Below are 23,455 nucleotides of genomic sequence, written 5' to 3'. Positions count from 1 at the left end.
AGTATGTGTACATTCAGTCTGAATTTCAAGCAGTGTTTTTTTGTTTGTTGACCATAAATTGTTGGTTTGATAAATGTGAAAACTTTTTAATAAATACTTCCAGCAAATATCAGACTTAATTTTACAAGACTATCATACGCAATTAAGATTTTTCAAGCCGGACATTAGATAGTTTTTTCATTACATGGTTTGCATTTGTCGTTTGTTTCCAATCTAATACATATGTCCATTGCAAACATTGTCAATATTAATTAAGTTTTCTTTCCTGTTTACGCAAAGTTTTAGTTTAAATGAAATGTTGTACTGTAATTAGTGGGTATGCCATTAATAATATTGTATGTACACATTTTTATGTTATTGGCAGCTCATGTAATGCATTATTTTACAAGCTTACAAAATGATTATACTGGAGTCTTTACGCATGGGGGGTGGGATGGGGGGGAGAATGAAAAACCACTTCCAAGCACCTGGGTCATGTGCACAGCAAGGGCTGACACAGACTGAGAAAAAAATCATTGTATAGTACAGGCCTGAAATAACAAAGAGTGTCTACATGCATGAGCCACAATACTGTAGAAACTTGCCATTAAATCCATTTTTCCATATAATTTTATCCATTAGCCCATTTATCAGTACACAAAAACTTTAATATAAACATGTAAACATCAGAATAAATGTTTAACATTTAGCTCGGTCTATACTATCAAAACTTGATGTGAAAAAAATTGATATGCCCATATATAGAAATAATGTTGCCATATCAATATCATATTTGGGCACATCACACTTTTTTTGTCGAACTAGTTTGATAGTGTACTGTAGATATAATAATTTTTGAAGATTAAATTGTTGGCATACAGTAATTATTATTTAAAAATTGAAAGAAAAAAATGAAAACAGATCAAAATACTATAAAAAACAAGATCAATGATGTTTGTAAAAGTGACTTATAATACTTAAGGGAAGTATTATGTATGGCAAACAAAGAAATCATCATCTTTTAAACAAGTGAGCAGGCCATCTGAAGACCTCTGGGAAATGAAGAGAAGAAAACATGACCAAATATGGTTATGTTGATCATTAAAAAAAACATTAGAAAAAAGTGGCTGGTACTTAGTGAATATTAAAGTTTAAAGGAGGTTTTAAATATTATTTTGATGTAATTTTCATTTTTTCTTTCTTCTGTCGTAATATTTTTATTTCTAGTACACACGTAACAAATAAAATACAACAAAATTAGCTGTCTCTCAGATGATAGTTTTAATACCGTCTTAAAAATAAATAATATAATAAAATAGAACTCCAAATATTGTGTTTTTTTTCAATAATGCAAGAGTGAGAGTTCACCAGAAAATCTGGTAATACAATATATCAATAGTAATATTGTAATAATATTACAATATATCAATTTACATACCCTATTATATACAGGTGTTTCATCCACAAAAACTATGTTTTAACTGATAATTCTGTCACTCATGATAAAGTCCCTATATAACCACTTTGAATGTAGCAGACAATCAGTATGTATAATTGTCGAGCATTTATGATATTAGACAAATTATGCTATACTGAGAACCGTATGGCTAATGTATATATCTGAAATACAAGCTGTGATTTATTTTATAAAAATTTATTTATAAAAACCCACTTGTCTTCACTTCAGGGCAAGTAAAGTATATTTCGTAATATAAATTTTAAAAATCCAAATATAATGTAGTTTTTTAGAATAAATGTCTTTATTTTACATCAAATACATCATTAAATTTAACATGATTTTCTTGGTTGATAAAATTGATGAATGCGTTCATACTTTGTGTAACATTAACAATGTAAAACTGTAAGGCAACTACTGGTATACTATGACAACTTTATAAAGTAGAACATAAAATGAAGAACTTCATTAATTAAAAAAACAAAAATGACTTTGCTTCTGTGATCATCGCAATTAATAATAATTAAGTTTGATTTGCACGTAAAACAATCATCTAAATGAATCGGATTGCCAATTTAAAAATAAACAAAGCGAAAATTGTTTTTAAGAAAAATGAAATTCATTAAATCAGCCAATCAGACAAGACCATTAAATATGAATCTCATTTGCATATATTTGAATAATAATTAATACCTGTTTTAACCATTATTAATCATCTCATATTGATATTTTATACAGTATAAACATCTTAATTACCAGGTATAGGTTTTTTTTTATAGATATAATTTACATAATACATAGGTTCAACCCACATGTCTATTAAAATAACAATACAAGTGTAAAAGCCACCTGTATTGTAATTTCTTGTTCATGCCTAGTAAATAGAAATTAAAATAATGTACTTCTTTTTAAAACATTCTTTTATAATAAATTATAAATAACAATATATGAACAAATCTTTTTTTTTAAAGTTTAGATAAAAGTAAATTGTAGAGCTTGCAGAATACAATGGTATCACATTTTTAGATTTCAGATAGAAAAGGTGTTAACAGTACCTATAAAAATACACTTTATTGTACATCAAGTATATTGAATACCATTAAAATGTATACTACAGTAACTGAGTATTACATTATACAAGGTAGTACACTGTAATGTTAGTGTATACTTAACACTGAATCTACTTGTAGGCCTATGTATAAAACTTTTAAAATTCAATTTTTTATATTAAAACAAATTTTTTATTAAAATGATTGCATTTCTAATGCAAATGAATACAAACTGGCTTTTTGAAAAAAAAAATGGTAAAAATATTTTTTTTGTTAAAATAAAATTATGCAACAGGCAGTAAATATTGAAAATACTTTAGGTTTCAAATTAAACATTTTAGAAACAAAATTTAATAGAAAACTTCCAAAACTTAATTTCCTGTCATAAATTAATTAATAATCAGAGATATGGGAAGTTATAAAATCAATAACGCCTAAATCTGGCAAGTATCCTAAAGCCACAAAGCAGGTTTTGTTAGGCCAAGTATCCTTTGTTTAGTATTTGTTCAAATACTCTCCTGAAAGAGTGAAGTGATAACACAGTTTATTGTTTAAAATCGATGACAATTTACGTGAAAGTCAACAAGCGTCATGTCAATATTAAGATAGTAAAGTTAGGTTTGCGATACACCATGTGATTCGAAAAGTATGATTGAGAAAGTCTCGACAACTCGGTTGTTGAGCTACAATCGTCTTCTGAAGAATTTAGTATAACAACCGAAACATTCTCAATCATACTTTTGGAATCCCATGGTGTACCGAAAATCTAACTTTACTCTTCATTCACTATCCAAACCGTTAATACTAGATAACTCCAAACCAGTTTTACAAAAAATGTGTGATGTTCCCAAATATGGTAGTGATATGACATCATCATGTCCATATATGGGCACATCACATTTTTGTTGTGTCACATAAAGTTTGATAGTGTAGACAAGGCTTTATATATAATATAAATGTATTTCTTTTTAAACAAAAAAATATATAGTTTTTGACGATAAATAAATTATGAATAATGCAATAGAGTATTGAACATAAGAGAGTATTTTAAAGGCGTCAAAATAGCAGTGGTTTAACAACCGACAATGAACTTGAACAACTAGGGATTAAACTGATTCTAAAGTACAAAGATTTTGTGAACAGGCAATTGGGAATTAATAAAATCCCTTAAGCATTTTGATATTTCCTATAGATTTTGGTCAATAGTTTGAGAAACAAGACAATAGATATTGACTACAACAGCATTTTAACTGAATTATTTTGACACAAACTGTGTTTCTCGTTTAAAAATAAGCAACTGATAAATCTGTTTGTTATACCTCACTTCATTATGAGGTAACTACATTATAAAATAAATACTTTCAAAATATACAGATAAGTTCACAGGCTATTTAGTTTTTCTGGTGTTTAAACCACAATGGGCACACTCTTTTAAACCACACAGGGACACTCTTTCAATAGCATTATTACCTAACAATTGTGGTTTTCATAAAATAAAATTGCTTTATGTAAAATCCGCCAGTTTTGAAATGCAATCTCCCTTTTTTCTTAATAGTAATCAACATAAAAAGAAATTAAATTTCTTTAAAAAAAAATTTTCTGGATAATAAAACAAATCATTGTTCTTTAAATTATTTTATCAAGGTTTAGCATTTTTGAATACGTCGGTAACTTAACTATATTTCAACAACAAGTAACCTTCTAAGCACAGTAATGGTATCATAACATACTTGAGATTATGACTTGGCTTAGATGGATATATGAATATATGTATGACAGGGTTCAACCTGAACCTCCAGGCTACAGGACAGGAAGTACTGATTTTTTATCTCTTCATGTGTGGTAGCCATCAACTGTACACCATAGATGCTTTTTGGCCTACGGCGACATTACCACAATTTACATATAACTTAAATAAATACAGTATAAACTTAGACTGATCTTACGAATACATCAGTTAATTAGCTTACAGTACTACTGTATAATTTTGCTTCTTTCTAATTATTTTAAAGCAGAATTGATGTACTAATTATAGTACTAATTGACTACATATTATATCATAATGGGTTATTTCCTGTATGCAAATTAATAATGGAAATGCCTAGTCGCTATGGCTGCCAATTACGACAATTAGGTCTGAGTTGATGTAATAATTGAGTATGAAAACTAGAAAAAACAAACGTGAATAGACTTCGTATTTGAATGATATTGTTAAAAATAAAAACGAGCATCAAATACGCGTCTGAATTAATCCGTTTGTTCGTTTCTGTTCCGCACTATAACTCCACTAATGAGGATGTATGAAACCATGGAATTCAGCAAGATTAAATAGTGACTCAGTAAGGAAACCAGCTCAGCTGAAACCAATTAACCAAAGCACTAAACTTCAGCTACCGGTAGCAGAAAATGCTTGAATTTATCATCAAAATTTTAAAAAAACATGGAGCAAATATTTTAAAGATTCAATAATTAAGAAAATTAAGTAGTATTTTTCAAATTTTAATAAAGTAATGTCAATTTGTAATATACAGTAATGTACAGTACTGTTAAGCTAACTTTAAACAATATACTGTATTTAGGCAGTAATAGTTGGCCCAGTGGTGGTGGTTAAATTACTATTATTTTTCTAAGGTTCAAATTCTGATCTGGTTTTCAGTTGCCTCTAAAACTGGCAAGGTGATTAGGTCTTTGATATCGGAAAAAAAAAAAAAAAAAAAATTCATATTAATATAAAATTTATATCAAAAAGGGAGATTGCATTACAACTGGTATCAAATGATGAAAAGAAGTTAATAAAATGCTAGAAGTGTTCAAATCGACATCAGCAGCTTTTCTTTAGCACACACAACTCGACGAGGTTCTCCACAAATAAACTATGTTTGTTTAAAATCCAGACTGATTACTGCACATGTTGACTGTCAGTTTGTAAGCCGTTCCTCATAACATCCCAGTAACGTTCGACCTTTTACATTTGCAACCAGTTTCTTGACGCGTTGAACATTTCCTACAACAAGAAAGGCACGCCTTTCCCGGCAAATAGCACAGAAGACACGGAAATAAAAGCGACATAACTCCAATGGCGGACCACCGTACACAACACTTTTTATGATGGCACGAACAAGGTTCATCCACGTATGCGGTTTCGTCGACATCATTGCCGTTTGTTAAGCAGTGATAAAACGAACAGCGCACGCAGCAAAAACAGGTGGCGGTATCTAAAACAGTTTGTGGCGTACACCAGCAACGTTCATTTAAAATAAGTTTTCCGACCGTTTCACCGGCTAGTTTGCACTTGGGACATCGACACTGTTCACAGTACGGACAAATGTCCGTTTCTTTCGAACACGGCGGTCGTAACGGCGTTGTACTGTTAGTACTCGTTCTACTTGTTTCACGTTTGACCACTTTTAAAACTTTAGTCTTGCCTTGTAAAGGATCGCTAACTATTATTAAACTAGTCCTTTGAGACTGGTTAGGGTTTAACCCTGGCACCAGCATATAATCTGAATTGTTGTTGCTTAGAACGTTCTTACCCCCTTGTCCAGGAGGCGGCACATAATCATTCGACACCGCTTGACCACCAGGGGCATTTTCAAGCGCGTGTAGTTGACCATTAGATTGACTATCGGTCAAAATCTGGTTAATAGACTCTGTTCGTGGCTGCGAAGTGACAACGCCAGCATCATCAGCCATCGGTACTGACGGTTCTATTCCTAATTTCCATATGAGAGCCGATGAGCCCTAATAAAAAAAAAATAAAGATGAATTCAAGGTTAAAAACTGACAAGAATATTAACGCTGTATGGTAAACAAGTGCACTTTTTATAACCCTGGATATAATCTAACAAAAGAGAGTGGAGAGGTTTTGTAGTAAGGCTTCCTGTAGGACAAAAGCAGCTATTTTGTGACTTAAATAACAAAACACAGTTGTAAAGACTTGTATTGTACTAAGAACAAACTTAGAACAATTATGAAAACCATACAAGCATGACATGGGCCATTTTTACCAATGCTTGCTAATCTTATCTAGTCAATAGTCTTGTGTATTGTATGGTAGATTTATATCTTAAGAACTCATATCCGATGCTTGGCTGTTCTTTTCACTTTTTTTCAATACATATACTTAACTTTTAATTCATAGGATATCACATCCACAAAGGGTTATATATATATTCTACAAGTCGAATTGCTATCAACTCAATACTATTTGTATGGATATAGGAAGTTATTAAAACTTATAAAACCCACTAGTACCATTTCCTATGTTATACCAGATAGCTAACAAACCAATTAAATATCCTATTAAATAATCATTTAACGACTATTAAAAATATTTGAAGAAGCCAATAACAAAACACATTTTTTGTATTGTCTAGATCAGAAACACAAAATGAATAGTTCATAGTTAAAATATATAGTTTGCAATCATATTTACTGTGTAGTATGACAGAGTATAGTAGGAGATGGGGGGATAGGGGATATGTACAAAATTAAGGGATGGAAGTACACTCAGAACCTGTATTAACACAATGGAATTCTTAATAGTAGTCCACAGCATTCTATAAAAAAAATCTACACATGAAACAAGATCTTTGGTGTACACACCATAACTTTTGCCCAGAGGAGTATTTTTCCAGGAACATACTGTAAATACAGTACCTTCATCGACCTGGATTGACCTCTGTAGTAAAAAGCGAATTGATGCATGGCACTGGTAATAAGTTCATTATTGCCTATAATTGAAGCTACTAACTGCAAATTTTATAAGTTAAAACACATTTTTTTTGTATTGAAAAACAATTAAATTTAAAGTGAATTAAAGAAAGTTAAGGAATTTGTACACTCATAACAGCAACAAAGTTTGAATGAAGTTTGTAGTACAGTAGTAAAATGTAGAAAATAATTTAAAAAAATAAAATTGAACATTGGATGAGAAAGCATTTCAATGGAAATATGGTTGTGAGCCAGTGAAAATACTGGTTTACTTGCCTTTGGATATATCCGAAGGTTTTATACAAATTTCTTTTTACAAAATATAAGACTGATGTGGCTAGTTAACCAATTAATATACAAAAGCTTAAATGTGGAGTACTTGAATCAATTTCATAAAGATTACATACTTAATAATAGAAAACTCTATATATTTAAATGTAATTATTAACAGAAAATGTTTAACAAGTACTTATTGTTACTTAAGCTGTAAGTAAACGAGTTAACAATAGGTAGAAATCAATTGTATAATAAAAGAAACTGTGAAGGAATCGTTAACATCAACATAACACATGGTAAAAGAATGGATGAGGTTTACACCATTTACACTTGCAACTCACTATTAGTATTATATTATTATTAGGTACTGTACTGTACCACACCTTGTTGGGTAAAATGAATAATTTATATTGAAAAAAACATTTTGGCCAAGAATATAAAATATTTATTTGATTTTTATGAAATATAACATTAAAAAATTTTTTTTATGATCATATATTTAAATTTTATTTTTAAAAATTGAATCGGTTTAGAAAAGTGCAATAATGTTGCAGTTAATATTGTCATAAAAATACATAAAATAATTGGGTAGTACTAGTAGTAGACTTAGAGTATACAAAATATTGCAGGAATTTCCCCTTCCAGTGATTATAACAAAAAATAAAGAGGAATCAATTTTGTTTTCTAGCTACTGTATTATGATTATGAATGTGAAAGTGTTTAGTTCACAAATTGGGACAGACTTACTGTATGGTCTAGTAGAAAGGGTTTAAATTGTCAACACAAACAAAGCCAGTATAAACATGTACATTCTCATTACAGTAAAAAATAATTGTTTGATCTTTGAAATAGGTAAACATACAGACAGCGCTGGAGTTCATCTCATAACAACAGTCCTTGATCTCATGGCTTTTAAACCAATAAATAGTTGGAAATTGTCAAATAAAGTTGTCATTATTATTCATCATCTCCTATATACTAAAAAGGTTTCTTGTTTTTAAGTGTTAAAAAGGGCAAATAATAATTTAAAAAAATACAGTTTTAGATTGTGATTCTGAAATGTTCAAGCACTGGGAACATGCTGTATGCTGGCACAAAAAGAGAACCAGTCAGCTGTTGACAAAAACTAAAACAAAACCGGATAACGATTTAAATTTTTGCATAGAATTCTCATAAAATCCAGTGTTTATATCTGAAAGGGCACTTCTTGTTTAGGGCACTTTTGCTTGCCAACTATTATAGTATTACTATACTACTAGTACTACAACTACTGTGGTACTGAAATTTGGCATTTAACCATTTCTGTGGTGTAATGACATTGTTGCTGTAAGTTAACTGTACAATAATATTGGATTACATTTTTGTCCTCACCACACACTTGATTTCACAATACAATTAAACATACTTTACCAATCATAATAAAACTAAGTATTGTACATGCCTACATCTATACAAAATGGTGTATTCTGTACAACAATTGGGATTGACAAAAGTGAATTATGTAGGAGGAGGCCTACTATATACAGCTGGATTATAAAATTGGCACATGGACTAGTATCTAGCCTACATATTAATACAGTATCATCAGCAATCAATTTATCATGCATGCATGGATGGAGGTCTCTCACTCAGTCAATATATATCTTCTATCTTCAAATCTCCAAATAAAAAGCAAAAGACATAAAGTCATAAGAAATTGTTCTCGCTTGTGCTACCATTCAAAAACAGTAAAGAAAAACAAATATTGGCCTAGGCCTAGCTAGGCTCTAGCCTCAGACTTACTCCTCCTCCTCTTCCACATCTATGAATCTTTCTTGGGACCGCCGCCGTGGGCGTCGTAACTTCATCGTAACGGGTTGTACCGTGTACCAGACCCATCCATGCTTCGTTGCCAAACACTAGGTTAGTAAAAATCCACTTAAATCCACAACTCAACTTAATAATGAATTAATATAAAACGGAAGTTCATAAGCGCTCATTTCCAATAATCCTAAAAATTCCGATATCAAATGTCCGAGAGTTTTCCTCGTCGTATTCACCACCGAGGGGCGGAATTACTAGTCAGCGTACGTCGTGTGGCTGCCATTGAAAGGGTTCGTATTCATATGCAAATTAGTTTAGTAGGCGGGATTAGGAAATGGCAGGTGCTATTATCGTTTGCAGGGATGCCACATATTCTCGTTTTGGAATTTTATTTTAGGCCTAGTCACTGTGATAATGTCATCTACTTAGTATATAACATCGTTAGAAATCTGTATATTAATATTAGGTAATGAATATACCTAGTTTTCATTTTCTAGTTGACAGCAGAGTAAACTTTAGTGAAAATTGTTTTATTAACCAATTTCATGTTCGCCTTGTTGTGTTCATGTTCATGACAATAACGATTTATCTTATAAAACTAAAATAATTTATAACAATAGTATACTGTACATTGCCTTATTATTTTTTTCGTAATATTCAACTTTATTTCGAAATCAACTTTTATAATAACATTCAAAATAAACAGTCGTTCAATGAGTTAATAATGTGGTACGGCATCAGTATTATTTTGCCCTACAGACTAATCCGACCCCTTTCCGCAATGGACTCTTCCAAACTTTGATGGATGGCGAACACAGATATTTTGACGGATTTGTGGTTAGCTTTCGGAATCTCAAGGGATATGTTGTTTCCGGTCTAATCTCGTTTAGATTTCTGTCACTGTTCGAAAATAAACGTTATAATGTTTACCGTAAACCCCATTAAATACATTACAATTTAACCCACGCCGTCAGACCTGTACCGTTTAATGTAAGCGGGGCACAACTGAGGTTATTTGAAAATCATAATTTTAGGAAATCCGCCTATTGACATGATTCCAACCAGTACAAAAATATAAATGTCATCAGACAGTTAATTCCTCGTCGGATTTTACGCAATTTATACTAAAAAAAAAAACTCATTTAAAAATATATATTACAAATGAATGCTGTTAAAAAGGAATTAATTAGTGGAAACGAAGCCCCCTCTGGAATCGTCATTTTGAGGAACAAATCATCGGATGTTCAACTTCCTAAAACCCACAAAATAAATGAGAACAGATTTACGCTCACTTGGGATGAAAGCGCAATGTGTGGCGCCCTTGCACAATTTAGTTTGTGGCATGATGAAGACAACATGACACACTGTGTCATAATGTAATCCTATGCATCATATATTTTCTGGTCACACTTAAAATATCTTTATAGGTAATCGATCATTCCATTCCGTTTTGATGTGGTTATTTCTATGCTCGTCGATGTACATTTTGTGGTACATAAAAGAATCGATATTTTAAATTTAGAATGTTGATTGATTTGTATATAAAAGAATAACGGATTATGTACCGTATGATACATTACACTTACAACGACCTTTTATTCTTTCGTGGGGGATATGGATTCCCGTTTTGACGCAACGAAAAGGACGTAACCGCGCCGTAAGCATTGGTCGGTCGTCGCTTGTGATTGGTCAAAGTTTATACATAATATAGTCCTATATCTCCTTTTAAGATCACGCTTCGATATACTTGTGTATTGTGAGTACGAATTAGTAGATTTAAATCTTTCTGGTCAACAACTTGACTGAAATCCCGGATTATCATCAGCCATTTTTTTTAATGGAGGTTACAATTTGTAACGGTTCAAAATGAACAAACGTATTATACTATTTTAATGATTATTTTATACACAACAAGAGTATTATTTTGTTTAAATAATATCGTATCTTATCTTACTGACTTTTCTGTATAAATATCGCGGTCCTGAAAAAATGACAGCGTGTTATACAGTAAATAAAATAAGAATATCTTTGGTAAATTAAAAAAAAAAAAAATAATTATATTATGCTTTTTACCGTACTCCACCAGCCTTTTCACATCACACATACATCTGTGTATTTAGGCCAAATAGGCTGCCATATTAAGTAGCAAGTAAGAACTGAAAGGTTTATAGACGTACGTCGTACGGTGGGTACAGTATGGTACTGTACTGTAGCTCCTAACCACATCTGTTACGGGGCAACCGTCGTAGCTCGGTTTGTGGTTTTCAAGCGTTCCTCATAAAATAAATAAATGGGACCGTCTGACACTTATCTCATTTTTGTGGTTACGTAATTACTTTTCGAACTTCGAAATTTAAACAGGTACGGCTGTAGAAGTTTCAATATCCAATCCAAATGGGCCAATTTTAATTACGTAAAAGGGTATCCATCCCCCACCTTATATGGATATTCGTACGCGCGCGCGCAAACGTTTGTGACGCGTCACTTAAACGAATCGTTTTCCCAAACTTCTGTGACGTGTTGTCCTACGACTTAGGCCTACTGTATTTATTAAATTTATTGGATTAATATCATTGATAAAATTCATAATCTATAATCCGAAGAAGGTCAATAAACTATACACCCTGCAGCTGCTTTATTACAAGAACCTGTCAGCCGTGGCTCCAACATTCAACCAGTCCAACTGTGGTGACCCACCTGCTTAGAAACTATGACGTCATGGTGGTACGATCCAAATAATATTATAAGTAGCCTCTTGTATATTGTATATTAAAAAATGCCTTTTTAAATACACTGTAAAGGATGGAAACTGATTATCAAAGCGAACGGCCAAGGCATAATTTGTGTGTATGTATGTCTATTTATATAAAATATCAGTTAGTGTATTTTATCTGAATTTATAAATGGCTATAGGTCTATACGTTTTAATTAAAAATAGACGTAAAATCAGTTAAGAGCTTTTCCTTTTTCATTAAACTCTAAAGCTTGGTTCCCACAAGCGATGCAACGCAAGAACGTAACGCAACGTAAGTGATTTGACCAATCAAAAGCGATGGATTTTTCGAACAGTGGCTTGTCATTGGTCAACTCGCTTGGATTGCGCGTACGTCCTTGCATTGCGTCTCCAGAGTGGGACGGAAACGCGCGTACAGAAAGTGATAAGCGTTTCGCACGCGTCAACTATCGTGTTTATTCGTTGTCACTCGACGAAATTAGGCACACGTTAATCAACATTGGCGTAGTGTACACACATCGCAGATGTACGAAACGTTTTAATTACGGTTAAATCAGTACTTGATTAGCCCCACACGGACTTCGCATCACGCGGTTGTCAGAAGCCGTCCATAAGTACTTCCGACATGGCGACAACTGCTTGCTTAGGGCTACACCAGTCAGTAATGAACCCTGTCCTTGGCTGTTAGACAGCAGCCAAGGACGAGCGATCCATTCCAGCCACTTGATACTACATCAATAATTAGCTTTATAGATAGTTTACTTCCTGACACCATGTATCAATAAATATTAATGTTAAATTTAGCATTTATAAAATTCAATAATTTATAGGCATGTTCGGCTGTCCATATATGTCACGCGCACGCGCCATACATAGGGGCATTGTACTATCATCATTTCTGGACCATAACAAAAAATAACAATTTATCATAGAAATATAATTTTTATTAAAATATTAGAATAGACCTATATTTATTATTATTTTATTTGTTTGGCTCAATCACGTACACTATATACAATACTGTTTGTGTGGCATTCCGCACGTTCAGTTCAATGATGAGCAAACATAGACAAATAACATTTTTTAATGGACTAAAGTCAGACAATGTTACCGTCAAATATGTTATTATTGATATTATTAATCATTTTGATTGTTTCTTTCAATATTACGCGAGTTGGATAATCCTCGCGTCGTGATTGGCCAAACCTTGCGTTATAAAAGTCGAAGCTTTTATGGAGATTTGTTTTTATTTCTTACTTACATTTGCAGTACAGTACTGTATTTACTGAATATCATTTGTTATTCAACATTGCTAATTGAGCAATGTATTTTAAAATAATTTTTATAGGAGTTAAACACCATTTACGACGGGATCGGGTGTATAAGGAGCGCGCCACGACAACAATCACCTCTCACTCTCGTCACCACACAGATGCACTCTGCAGTGGAGACGACATCGTCGCCAGCATATCCGTAACCAATGTATCCTTTGATGCAATTACCGTAACTAATTAACCCAAATCAAGTAGATGAATTCATTACACTTATTGGATGCGTTTTATGTCCGCCGCCGTCTGCGGCGGCAAAATCAATCGTTGCTTTCTAGATATTCCAGAGGATTAAGTATTCTTATCTTTGTTAAGAGAACTAAAATTCGCCCCATGTTCTTATTTATTACGTAATAATACTAATCATGCACAGTTCTCGGTACTGTCCGGTATCCGCAGACAAATTCCGTTACAGGACTTAACCCAACCTTACTTGATACAGTAATCATATGTGATAAACATGAGATGCTGTATTATGGCAATTTCCTATGATACACACGATAAATATTGTACATGTGAAGATACACTACTGAGAATAAATCGGGTAACTTTCTTGATATAGTTACCACATGTGATACACATGAGATGCTGTATTATGGAATTTTCCTATGATACACTCGACAAATATTGTAATATGTGGAGATACAATACTGAGATTGAATCTCAAACTTGATTCAGACGAGAGACCTAGACCTCTAGAAGCAGTGTGTAGAGCCGTGAGACAGGTGCTTTCTATAACGTGACGATTGACAATTACAACCATCAAATTCAATTAATACGCGTCGACATATAAACGTTTTCAAGCTCCGGCTGCATGGAGGATAGATGGATATAAAGTGGCTTCGACCTTGGACAAATAGCCGGCAAACGAAAAACGGTAAATACCCTAAACGACGGAAGTAGTAAAGAGAAAACGATAAAAGCGTGCTTCAAGAAATTGTTATCGGAGGAAATTGACGTACTATAGTCAAAATAGGCCTGCTTATTTTCCGTTAAAAAGTATACTGTATAACGGGCTCTATAACAATTTGAATTCTAGTAAGATTAAATAATTTAACCTCCTTCCCCTTTCCTCAACGCAGAGGAAACGAATGAAAACAATTTTCTTGAGACTTAAAAAAGTCGTTATCGGATGTTCCTCCTAAAGATGATGGAAGAGAGTCGTACTTAGCCCCATTAAAGTGTGACTTCCAGTCATCCAGTATAAAAAGTAATTGCTTGGATAGATAGGCATTCGCAATGCAGTGAAATTTTACAATACATTGTTTGTGTACCAGTAAATATAATATACAACTTCCATATGGCGTTTATGTAAAACATTTTCTTTAACAAGACTTTTGGGCCATGAAATGCGTATTTGCATCAAATCGCGTCGTCAACAATATGTGAGTACGTGATATGTGATAAATGAGATGCTGTATTTCCAAATATTCCTGATACTTCGGGAATACTGTACAGAACTGGGAATCGGGTTAACCATGATACGACGAAATTCGGCTAAACCATTTGAGTGTTTAGCCACGCGAGGTTCGAGGCGTATAGATACGATGCGTATACACTGTGCGTCGGTACAGCGGTCGGAGAAAGTAGATACGGTACGGTACATGTTGGCGCGACACAATGATGTAAGCGCGCAACTTACGTGATTTGACCAATCACAAGCGATATATTATTCGAACTGTCGCTCATCATTGGTCAATTCGCTTGATTTCCGTCTACGTGCTTGCGTTGCGTCTTGGTGGGAACCACGCATTAGTGTTGTAGGCCTACTAATAATCTCTTTATTGTCAACATAACAAAAATAATTGACAATTTAAAAAATCAAACTAAATAGTTTATAATAATCGTCTCCCTGGACGTTTCCTGAAAATCTACAAAATATTAAATTAAACACTACGACGATGACGATGATGTGGTTAACCGTAAAATGCACCTCATAACCTCACCAATGGTGCACGGTGGATATAATAAAATATAGACCGGATTAAGGTCGGTATTTTGACGTAGAGAGTTTCCGACGGAATGAATTATACTTGAATGTAAAGAAAGCAAAAGGCTGGTTGATTACATTTTGGTATCACTAAGTTTGAGTGTTTGAACTGCATTCACGAATTTAAAAATAACAATAATGAAGTCTACCATCGACCTTTGAATTGTATTGAGATAACTATTACAACAACAGTATAAGTAATTTGACTTGATATCTTTGCTAAATTGAATTAACCAGTGGTGCTTAAGTGTAAATCAACTTACAAAGATCCCCATTCACACTTGCAGACCGTTTGTATGATTCCATTCTCACCAAATTGTACACCTATTGTATTGAACAATCACACGTTCACAAGGGCGGACGAAGCCAAAGCTTTTTTTTGCCGGGGTGGACACATTTTTTTGTAAGACTTGATTTTCTGAGCAAATTTGTATCTATGGGTGTAGTACATTGTGAGTTAAGAGGAAAGGGAAGAGAGGGGGAGGGGGGGGGGGGGTGTGTTTAAACACAGACATTTGGAGTTAACTAGATGTTCTTAACTTTTAGACCAATTTTGTGGAATATATTTTCTTTGATCAGATTATTGGAATGCGGCGTGAAGGAAAAACTTACTAACAGTTAAACTCAAATATGTGTTTCTTTATACCCATTTAAAACAATTAACAGCCCAGTGCAATAAATAACGTATAAATAAGTAAAAATAGTAAAATAAACAAATACGGTACTAAAATCTATTAAATAAAATCAAGAGCTTAACTATCAATGATATAGAAAAATAATGAATACCAGTGCCATAACAGTTTCATAACCATATCACTTTATAAAATATTTTAAAAAGTACATCAAAAATATATTTTCATATTGAGTAGAGAATACGTAAAATCTAATAAGCTAATGAATGATAATAATGTATTATGAATAATACATCATAGAATAAGTACTTCAATACTGAAATAATCTACATTTAGTATACAGCAATAGTAGAGTTAGTACGCTGTTTCAAAAGAAAAGAAAGTACCATGAAATATGTAAAAAAGATATACAATACAAACCTTAATTGAGTATAGGCCGCCTCGAGGCGTTGATAAAGAACGTAATTTTTGTATCCCAGTACCATCCCTATTCCTATTATTTCCATGAGGTTTTCTGGTCTCCATACCATTCAAACACAAGATAAGCTATCTCCTTTTTAGAATCATTTTATTAATAACTCCAAGCGTTTTCACAGTGGCGTGTCTCCGCCGTATAGTCCTCCCTCCGTGTAATATATCGGTCCAAAACGGTACATATAAAGCTCACTTTAAGACGATTACGATCCGTTTTCAGTAGTAGTTTGACACAGCTGAGAGTAGAAAACAACAAAAATTCAAATTATTTCATAGCAAAATCCAACAGCAAATATTCCAAAACTAATTTACAAACTGATGTTCTTCTTGCAGTTGTTGTAACACTGTTCGTACTAAGCCACCTTTCATATAAGCACACGATTGAACTGTTAGTTAGTGTGGACTCAACGCAGCTTATGGATAAATAAAAAAGTGCAGACGAAATTACTCAACCGTAACTGGTTCCGGAACAGGCAAACAGGAACTATTTAAGTTGATCAGTTAGGTCATCGGCTGTTCATGCCAATAATAATATGGACAGGATGTATTTCACAGCGCCGCCTATGGGCAGATATTCCAATTACAGCTGCTGCGTTAAAAAGGGGAATACTTTCTTTAGAAAAGACGAGATTTTCGTGACGCGATGGTGAAAAAAAAAATGTTTTTGGTAAAAACTATTAGACGATTTAGCATAACAGGTGGGCAATAACCCGTCAGGATTAAAACTGGTCTATAAAATTCAGTTCCTAACAAGTCAAATCGGAAGTTTAAAAAGCCGTTAAATTCCCCCAAGTAAAGTGTAGTGTCGATTGAAGGCCTAAAACTTAAGTTTAAAATCCGCCTACAATCGCTTATAATATGTGACATAAAGTACCAGGCGTGTTATTAGTATGTAGGTATGTAACACTCCATGGGGTATACAGTTGACAGAACATGACAAACTCTATCTGATTTTTGACCTGACCTTTATTAAAATGCGTTTTTTAATCAAAAACTTTATTTTTTGTTAAATGAAGCAATTTAAAGCTATATGATATGAGATAAGGCTTGCAATTTTAGTCTAGTCTAGTTTAATATTAAATACTTGGGTGTATAACATCGCAACACTTATCCACTAATGCTTGGTTCCCACTAGGACGCAACGCAAGGACGTAGACGCAACGCAAGAAGCAAGTTGACAAATCATAAGCGATGGAGTATTCGAACTGTAGCTTGTCATTGGTCAATTCACTTGCGTTGGGCTTACGTCATTGCGTAGTAGCAAGAAGCTTAAGCGCGCAGTCACACTTAATGTGACGCACAAAGTAACATCATTATTATCGCAATATATTTTGTGGCCTACTGATGCTCCTAATTGTTTGCCCATTTAGAAATTTAGATTTCTTGCTTCATTCATAGATCAGTTAGAAAATATATATAACGCATTGATCAGAAATCCACCTCTGAGATCTGAGATTATGGTCTGGGGAAGTGACTCACCCCTCCTGTATCGTGATATAATGTAGGCCAAACTTGAAACGAGGTTTACAAGGGCCTAGAGTCGTCCTTTTATCTTATATGGTATACTGATATAGATCTCAAGATACGGTAATACTGCTGTTTACAATACACATCATGTTTGTTTCCCGTACAAACACTTGACCAAAGGCTTCCAGGGTACTATTTACCTTAGTTTATCAGAGTTGAATTACACCGATAGCAGGCTAACTGTGACAAGCCCGTGATTCAAGCCGAGTCCAAGGTCGGGAAACCCCTCCAAATCACCACTATTTCTTTGATGCCTGCCTAATGTTCGGTACTGGTTCAGGGTTAGGACTAGAAAGAGAGAAGTCATCGCTACGATTTTGCATCATTGGAAATTAAAGCACGTAAAGACGAAATAGTTAAAAACAAATATGCATATTGTGTCATACTTTATGTAATAGTGTATTAAGAAGCTTGCAATGGTTTCCTACTAACGCAACAGTGTAGGCGCAACTCAATTGAGTTCACCAATCACAAGCAAAAGTTCGGATGCGGATCCATTGCGTCGTGATTGGTCAAATTACTTGCGGGGCGCGCTTACACCCTGCGTTGCGTCTAAATGGGAACCGAGCTTTTTAAGATAACCAGTCGAAGCTCAGTCTGAATACATTTTGAATCACATATATTTATTTATTCATAGATATTTCCCTTAAATCAAGAAAATATTAAGGGTTTCACTTAAGTGGTATTCACAAAGGTTTTAAGGTTAAGTGAAATCCTAACTGGGTCTATTTTCCCCTTAACTTTTAAGGGACCTCAGAGGTCCCTTAAAAGTTCCCTTAACTATTCAGTACCTTGGTTGTGCTGACGATTCTGTATGTGCGAGTACTATGCCTACTTGTAGATAGCCCCAGTCTAGGCTAGGTAGAGATGCTAAGCCCCCCTGTTGGTCTGCCCAGTAACCAGCCTAGAATTCAAGTTTGGTTAGAGTAGCATCTAGACCTTTTTTGCTGATCCTCACCATACAAATTAGTCTAGGCCTATATATTCATTTATTTGTTTTTGTTTTGACTTTTGACATTATTTTCATGGAAGATGGCTTCTCATTTCTTTGTAATAGAAATTATCCCCAGTCTAGTAGTAGGCTAGGTAGAAATGTTAGGCCCCCTGTTGCTCTGCCCAGTAACCAGCCTAGGATGCATATTATGCCTCAATACAGACAACTTTAGGCCTACACAGAATTTTGGTTTATTAGTAGCATCTAGGCTAGATCTATTTTTCTTGATCCTCATACAAATTAGTCTAGGCCTAACATATATTCATTTACCGTACTTGTTCTTGTTTTTGTTTTGACTGCCATTTTCTTTTTATTGATCATTATCACACACTTTTCTTCATCCTCCCGTCCCTCCGTCGTCCCCCAATCCCCTTACTCTTTTTTTAAATATGCAAATTAGTTTTAGAAAGGAAAGTGATTGGACCATAGGAGAATTAAATCCTCTGTGATTGGACAATGGGACAACTCATGAATATTTATGATTAATTTTACCCTTAAGTTTTACACTTAAATTAAGTGTTTTCCTTAGGTAAGTGAATCCCTTAACTCATTTGTTAATGCCACTTAAGTATTTCTTTTTGTTAAGGGAATTCTTAAATGTTAAGGGTAAGTATTTCCCTTAGTCTAAGTGAGATTTAGCATTCTAACTACTATTAGAATAATATAATTTATATAAAAATCTCTGATTGGTGCCCACTAGGAACGCTACGCAAGGACGTAAACGCAACGTAAGTAATTTGACCCGAAACTTTCGCTTGTGATTGATTAAGCTTGGTTCTCACTAGGACGCAATTCAAGGACGTGAGCCGCAACGCAAGCAAATTGACCAATCAAAAGCGATGGATTAATAAGTGTTATTAGTTGTAGAGGGCGCTACCCAAATCTAACTGGAGTCGAGTACCTACCGTACTCTACTTCTACAGTATCCTTGTATGTAGGCATACTCAAATCTACTAATACTATGGTAACAAAAGGCGAATTGTTCTGCCTTTACTCTTTTTGATCCATGGGCCATTAGGCGTGTTACCGCAGTGTATTACGCGTCAGCAATGACGAAGGCTATTACATTAGTAGTATCACGTCAAGCCTCTTGAATATCTAGAACAGTAACTTTTTGCTCAACTATGAATGGTATGCGAACGCAAAAAAAAGTTATGAAACGCTTCCATTTACAAAATTCACGACAGGGAACACCGTGACAAAATGTAATTTATTGTATTGACGTATCATATTTACAACGTCATTTCCGTCCCTTGGTTTTTTTTCATCTCATTGTATATTACCTGGTGTTTGTCGTCGAAATAAATGACGTCATTGTTGCTATGTTACCAACGGAGATTGCTGCATCATTAAGATAACAACTTCAGAGTCTGTATTATTAAAGGAGCTATGTGCTCAAATCTAACTAGGGACGCGTAATGCAAATTATTTTTACCATCCGATTGGTCAAATTGCGTTGCCCGTACGTACTTACGTTGAATCTATCTTTGATCCTACCTACTAGGACGCAACGCAAGAAGGACAAAAGCGCAAGGCAAGTCATTTGACCAATGACGACGCGAAAAAGACCATCTGAACCTGTCGCTTGCGAATTAGTCACTCACGTGTGCCATGTCGTCCTAATTTAATGTCGTCGCATTGGAAGTTTAAATGAAAAGCTTCGTTGTCTCGTTGAATATTATAGGGCCTATAGGCCTACAGAGATTATTAATGATTTTACAATTTCAATCTTCCTATCCGTGATAATATGTGCATATTAAATACGTCCTTTCTATACAAAATAAGTGTATTTTACGTCAATAGGTCAATTTACACAGACAAGCGGTAACGGTAACGGAAACCGCGTAGCTTGTCTTTCACGTAAAAATATGTATCTATCCTGAGCGGAAACCGGCCGTCCGCTCTCCGCGGCGTGTTTAAATTGTCATAAGGAATAACATAGATTCTTTATATTTATTGGATCCACTACTGTCTTCAATTCACGGCACGTCATGGAATAAAGATCGCCCTGGAATAACTTAAAACCGCAAATATACCAACATCATCACCTCTACAGCGGTTTGATAGATCAATATTGCGGCTAGGCATCAGGTGAGATCGTGATGACACGATCCTGCTCACGGGTGCACGCGGCGGGACCACTGTCTACGTGGGAGGTGATACAGGTAAACCAGCAGTAGCCCTAGCGGCGGCGGTGGATAGGCGGACACTGCTCACACGACACCTGCTTGAGTTTTGAAAAACGTGTCGCTTTTTATCAGTGAACATAAGAAATATCAATACGATTATTATCTCTACTAACATTAGAATCGTTGTGTTTTAATTAATGTCACTGTTATAAAGGAAGGGGGACAGAGATAAGAGAATCGCCCCTGGGAACCAAAAAAGTGTCAATCACACTTCTATATAAACATAACTGATGTCATTGACACCAACATTTAGGAAGTCGATTTGTAAACAAGTTATAGCGCCTGCGCCATTTATAACGGTGAAATATATCCTTAAATACATAGTCGTATTTGCACATGCAGTGACGTTGTCGAGTCCGCTTTAAGCTTGGTTCCCACTAGGAAGCAACGCAAGGACGTAGACGCAACGCAAGCGAGTTGACCAATCACACGCGATTGTTCGAATAATCACTTTGCGTTGCGTTACGTCCTTACGTTGCATCCTAGTAGGGAACCAAGCTTTAGGACGCGTACGAAGCGCAAGGACGTAAGCGTAACGCAAGCGAGTTGACCAATCAAGACGCGATATATTATCATCCACTGTGATTGGTCAAATGTTGCGCTTACGTCGCGTTGCGTCATAGTGGAAGTTTAGTTCCATTTGGCGTTGTTCTAGCGATCGGTTACCATTCGTTGTGTTGTCTACCTTTTTAGTTTAAACTCATTCACCAGACGACGAGATTGTATCCATTGTTGCATTGTTCAACCCGATACAACATTCGGTATGTGCAGTGGCAATAACATTATATTTCTTCTCTCGTTAACGTTGATATGAGCACAACTGAGGCCAGTCACAGTTACAGTATGGTTGTATCATTTTATAACTAAACCAAACCTTGAACTGAATGCAGTCTGAACACTGTTTAACATTTACAACTCTTTGTCCAAATAACATCAATACAATTTTCAAACCTGTAAGCTTATTTTACGCGCGCGTCCATTGTCCATATTTGGAGGTAGTTTGTTACATAAGACTCCAAAATGGCTGCCTCGAGAGTCAACGTTTAAACATAATGGTTTTATTCCGACCCAACCTACTTTCTAGAACAGGGAAGTACCAGTACATGACGTAAGTAATGTAATTGTTCGTATACGTTCCTCTCATTCGGTAATCTAATATACATTAATTGTATCCATATATTATACCGTAACTTCAAATTGATGTGCTGATTTCGTGGCTGATTTGTTATGCTCTCAACAATGTCTTTTTAACACGCTTTTAGTCGCGTGTAATCGCGACTCTATAGCTCACTATGTCGGTCGGTAGGTAGGTCGGTAAACACTAACTCAAATGTGCGCACGCGCGACTGGGCTAGCTATGTAATGGCCTTGTTAATGAAAGATGCCGATTGAGCTGTGTCCGTTTAATTCTACATATCGATTCTGTCACCATACATTCTTTTTCTATACATTCCCTTTCTTCATAAATGAGGCCTATCAATTCCTCTATCTTTTCATCTATCTGTACATCCAATAATAATGTTGATCCCTCTTAGAGTGATCTACATTGATATTATTGGATGTATAGATTTAATATGTCTGTCCACACTGTCAACTTCAATTTACGTGCTATACACTGCGTATACAGTTTAAACCTTGATTCCCACGCAAAAACGTAGCGCAACGCAAGCAACAGTTTTCTACTAATCCATCGCTGGTCAAATTATTCTGCGTTGTGCTTATGCCGTTCCTAGAGTGGGGAACCACCAAGCTTAAACTACCAAGAAATCAGTCAGCATATAAAACAAACTGGTTGCTTCGTTTGGTCAGATCAATTTTGAGCTCAACCTGAGGCTGCTGGGAATCCGACCCAGCCGCAATACAAACTTACCCTATCAACGCCAGCTCCTCATTACAGTACCATGTTACATTTCACACAGTGATCACAGCATCACTCTTCTCCGATTCTACTCACTGGCGATTTATAAACGTTTGATCGTTATGTAATAAAAAAAACACTGGCCCAGTATAATATAACCTTATTTTTATAGGGTTAATGCCATAGAGAAATAATACTTAATGCCTTTGGTATTATGCCATAAAGACACATGCTTATTACCGATAATTTTACCGTCTTATTAAGCATTACTCTTTATACAAAAAACCAACGCCGCATTCTAAAACTTTATACTGTATTAATAATAATTTGTTTCTGCTCTATTTTAGGATTCATTGTATTGCATTCTAAATTTTATCTTTATCTTTACTAAATACATTTTAAATAAAATAGGGAATTAAACTATCGATTTAATTGGTCGAAGTTGATTAGTTT

General features: G+C 34.5%; 1 protein-coding gene across 2 annotated transcripts; it reads right to left on the bottom strand.

Moving 5' to 3' along the window:
* Positions 1-1,236: 1,236 nt before the first annotated feature.
* On the bottom strand, positions 1,237-23,071 carry LOC144843612 (uncharacterized). Of its 2 annotated transcripts, XM_078700479.1 has the most exons (3): positions 23,015-23,071; positions 16,381-16,670; positions 1,237-6,225 (listed from the first exon to the last, which is right to left on the bottom strand). In XM_078700479.1, exons 2-3 carry the CDS (start codon positions 16,483-16,485, stop codon positions 5,422-5,424), a joined length of 909 nt encoding a protein of 302 aa, XP_078556605.1. In that variant the 5' UTR covers positions 16,486-16,670; positions 23,015-23,071; the 3' UTR covers positions 1,237-5,421. The 2 variants fall into 2 exon arrangements, with proteins under 2 accessions (XP_078556605.1, XP_078556606.1); XM_078700480.1 differs by lacking the exons at positions 16,381-16,670; positions 23,015-23,071 and adding an exon at positions 9,256-9,616.
* Positions 23,072-23,455: the final 384 nt, after the last annotated feature.

Source organism: Antedon bifida, chromosome 5 (genome assembly GCF_963402885.1).
Source record: "Antedon bifida chromosome 5, ecAntBifi1.1, whole genome shotgun sequence".
Classification (NCBI taxonomy): Eukaryota; Metazoa; Echinodermata; class Crinoidea; order Comatulida; family Antedonidae; genus Antedon; species Antedon bifida.
This window is presented reverse-complemented; position numbering and strand designations above follow the sequence as displayed.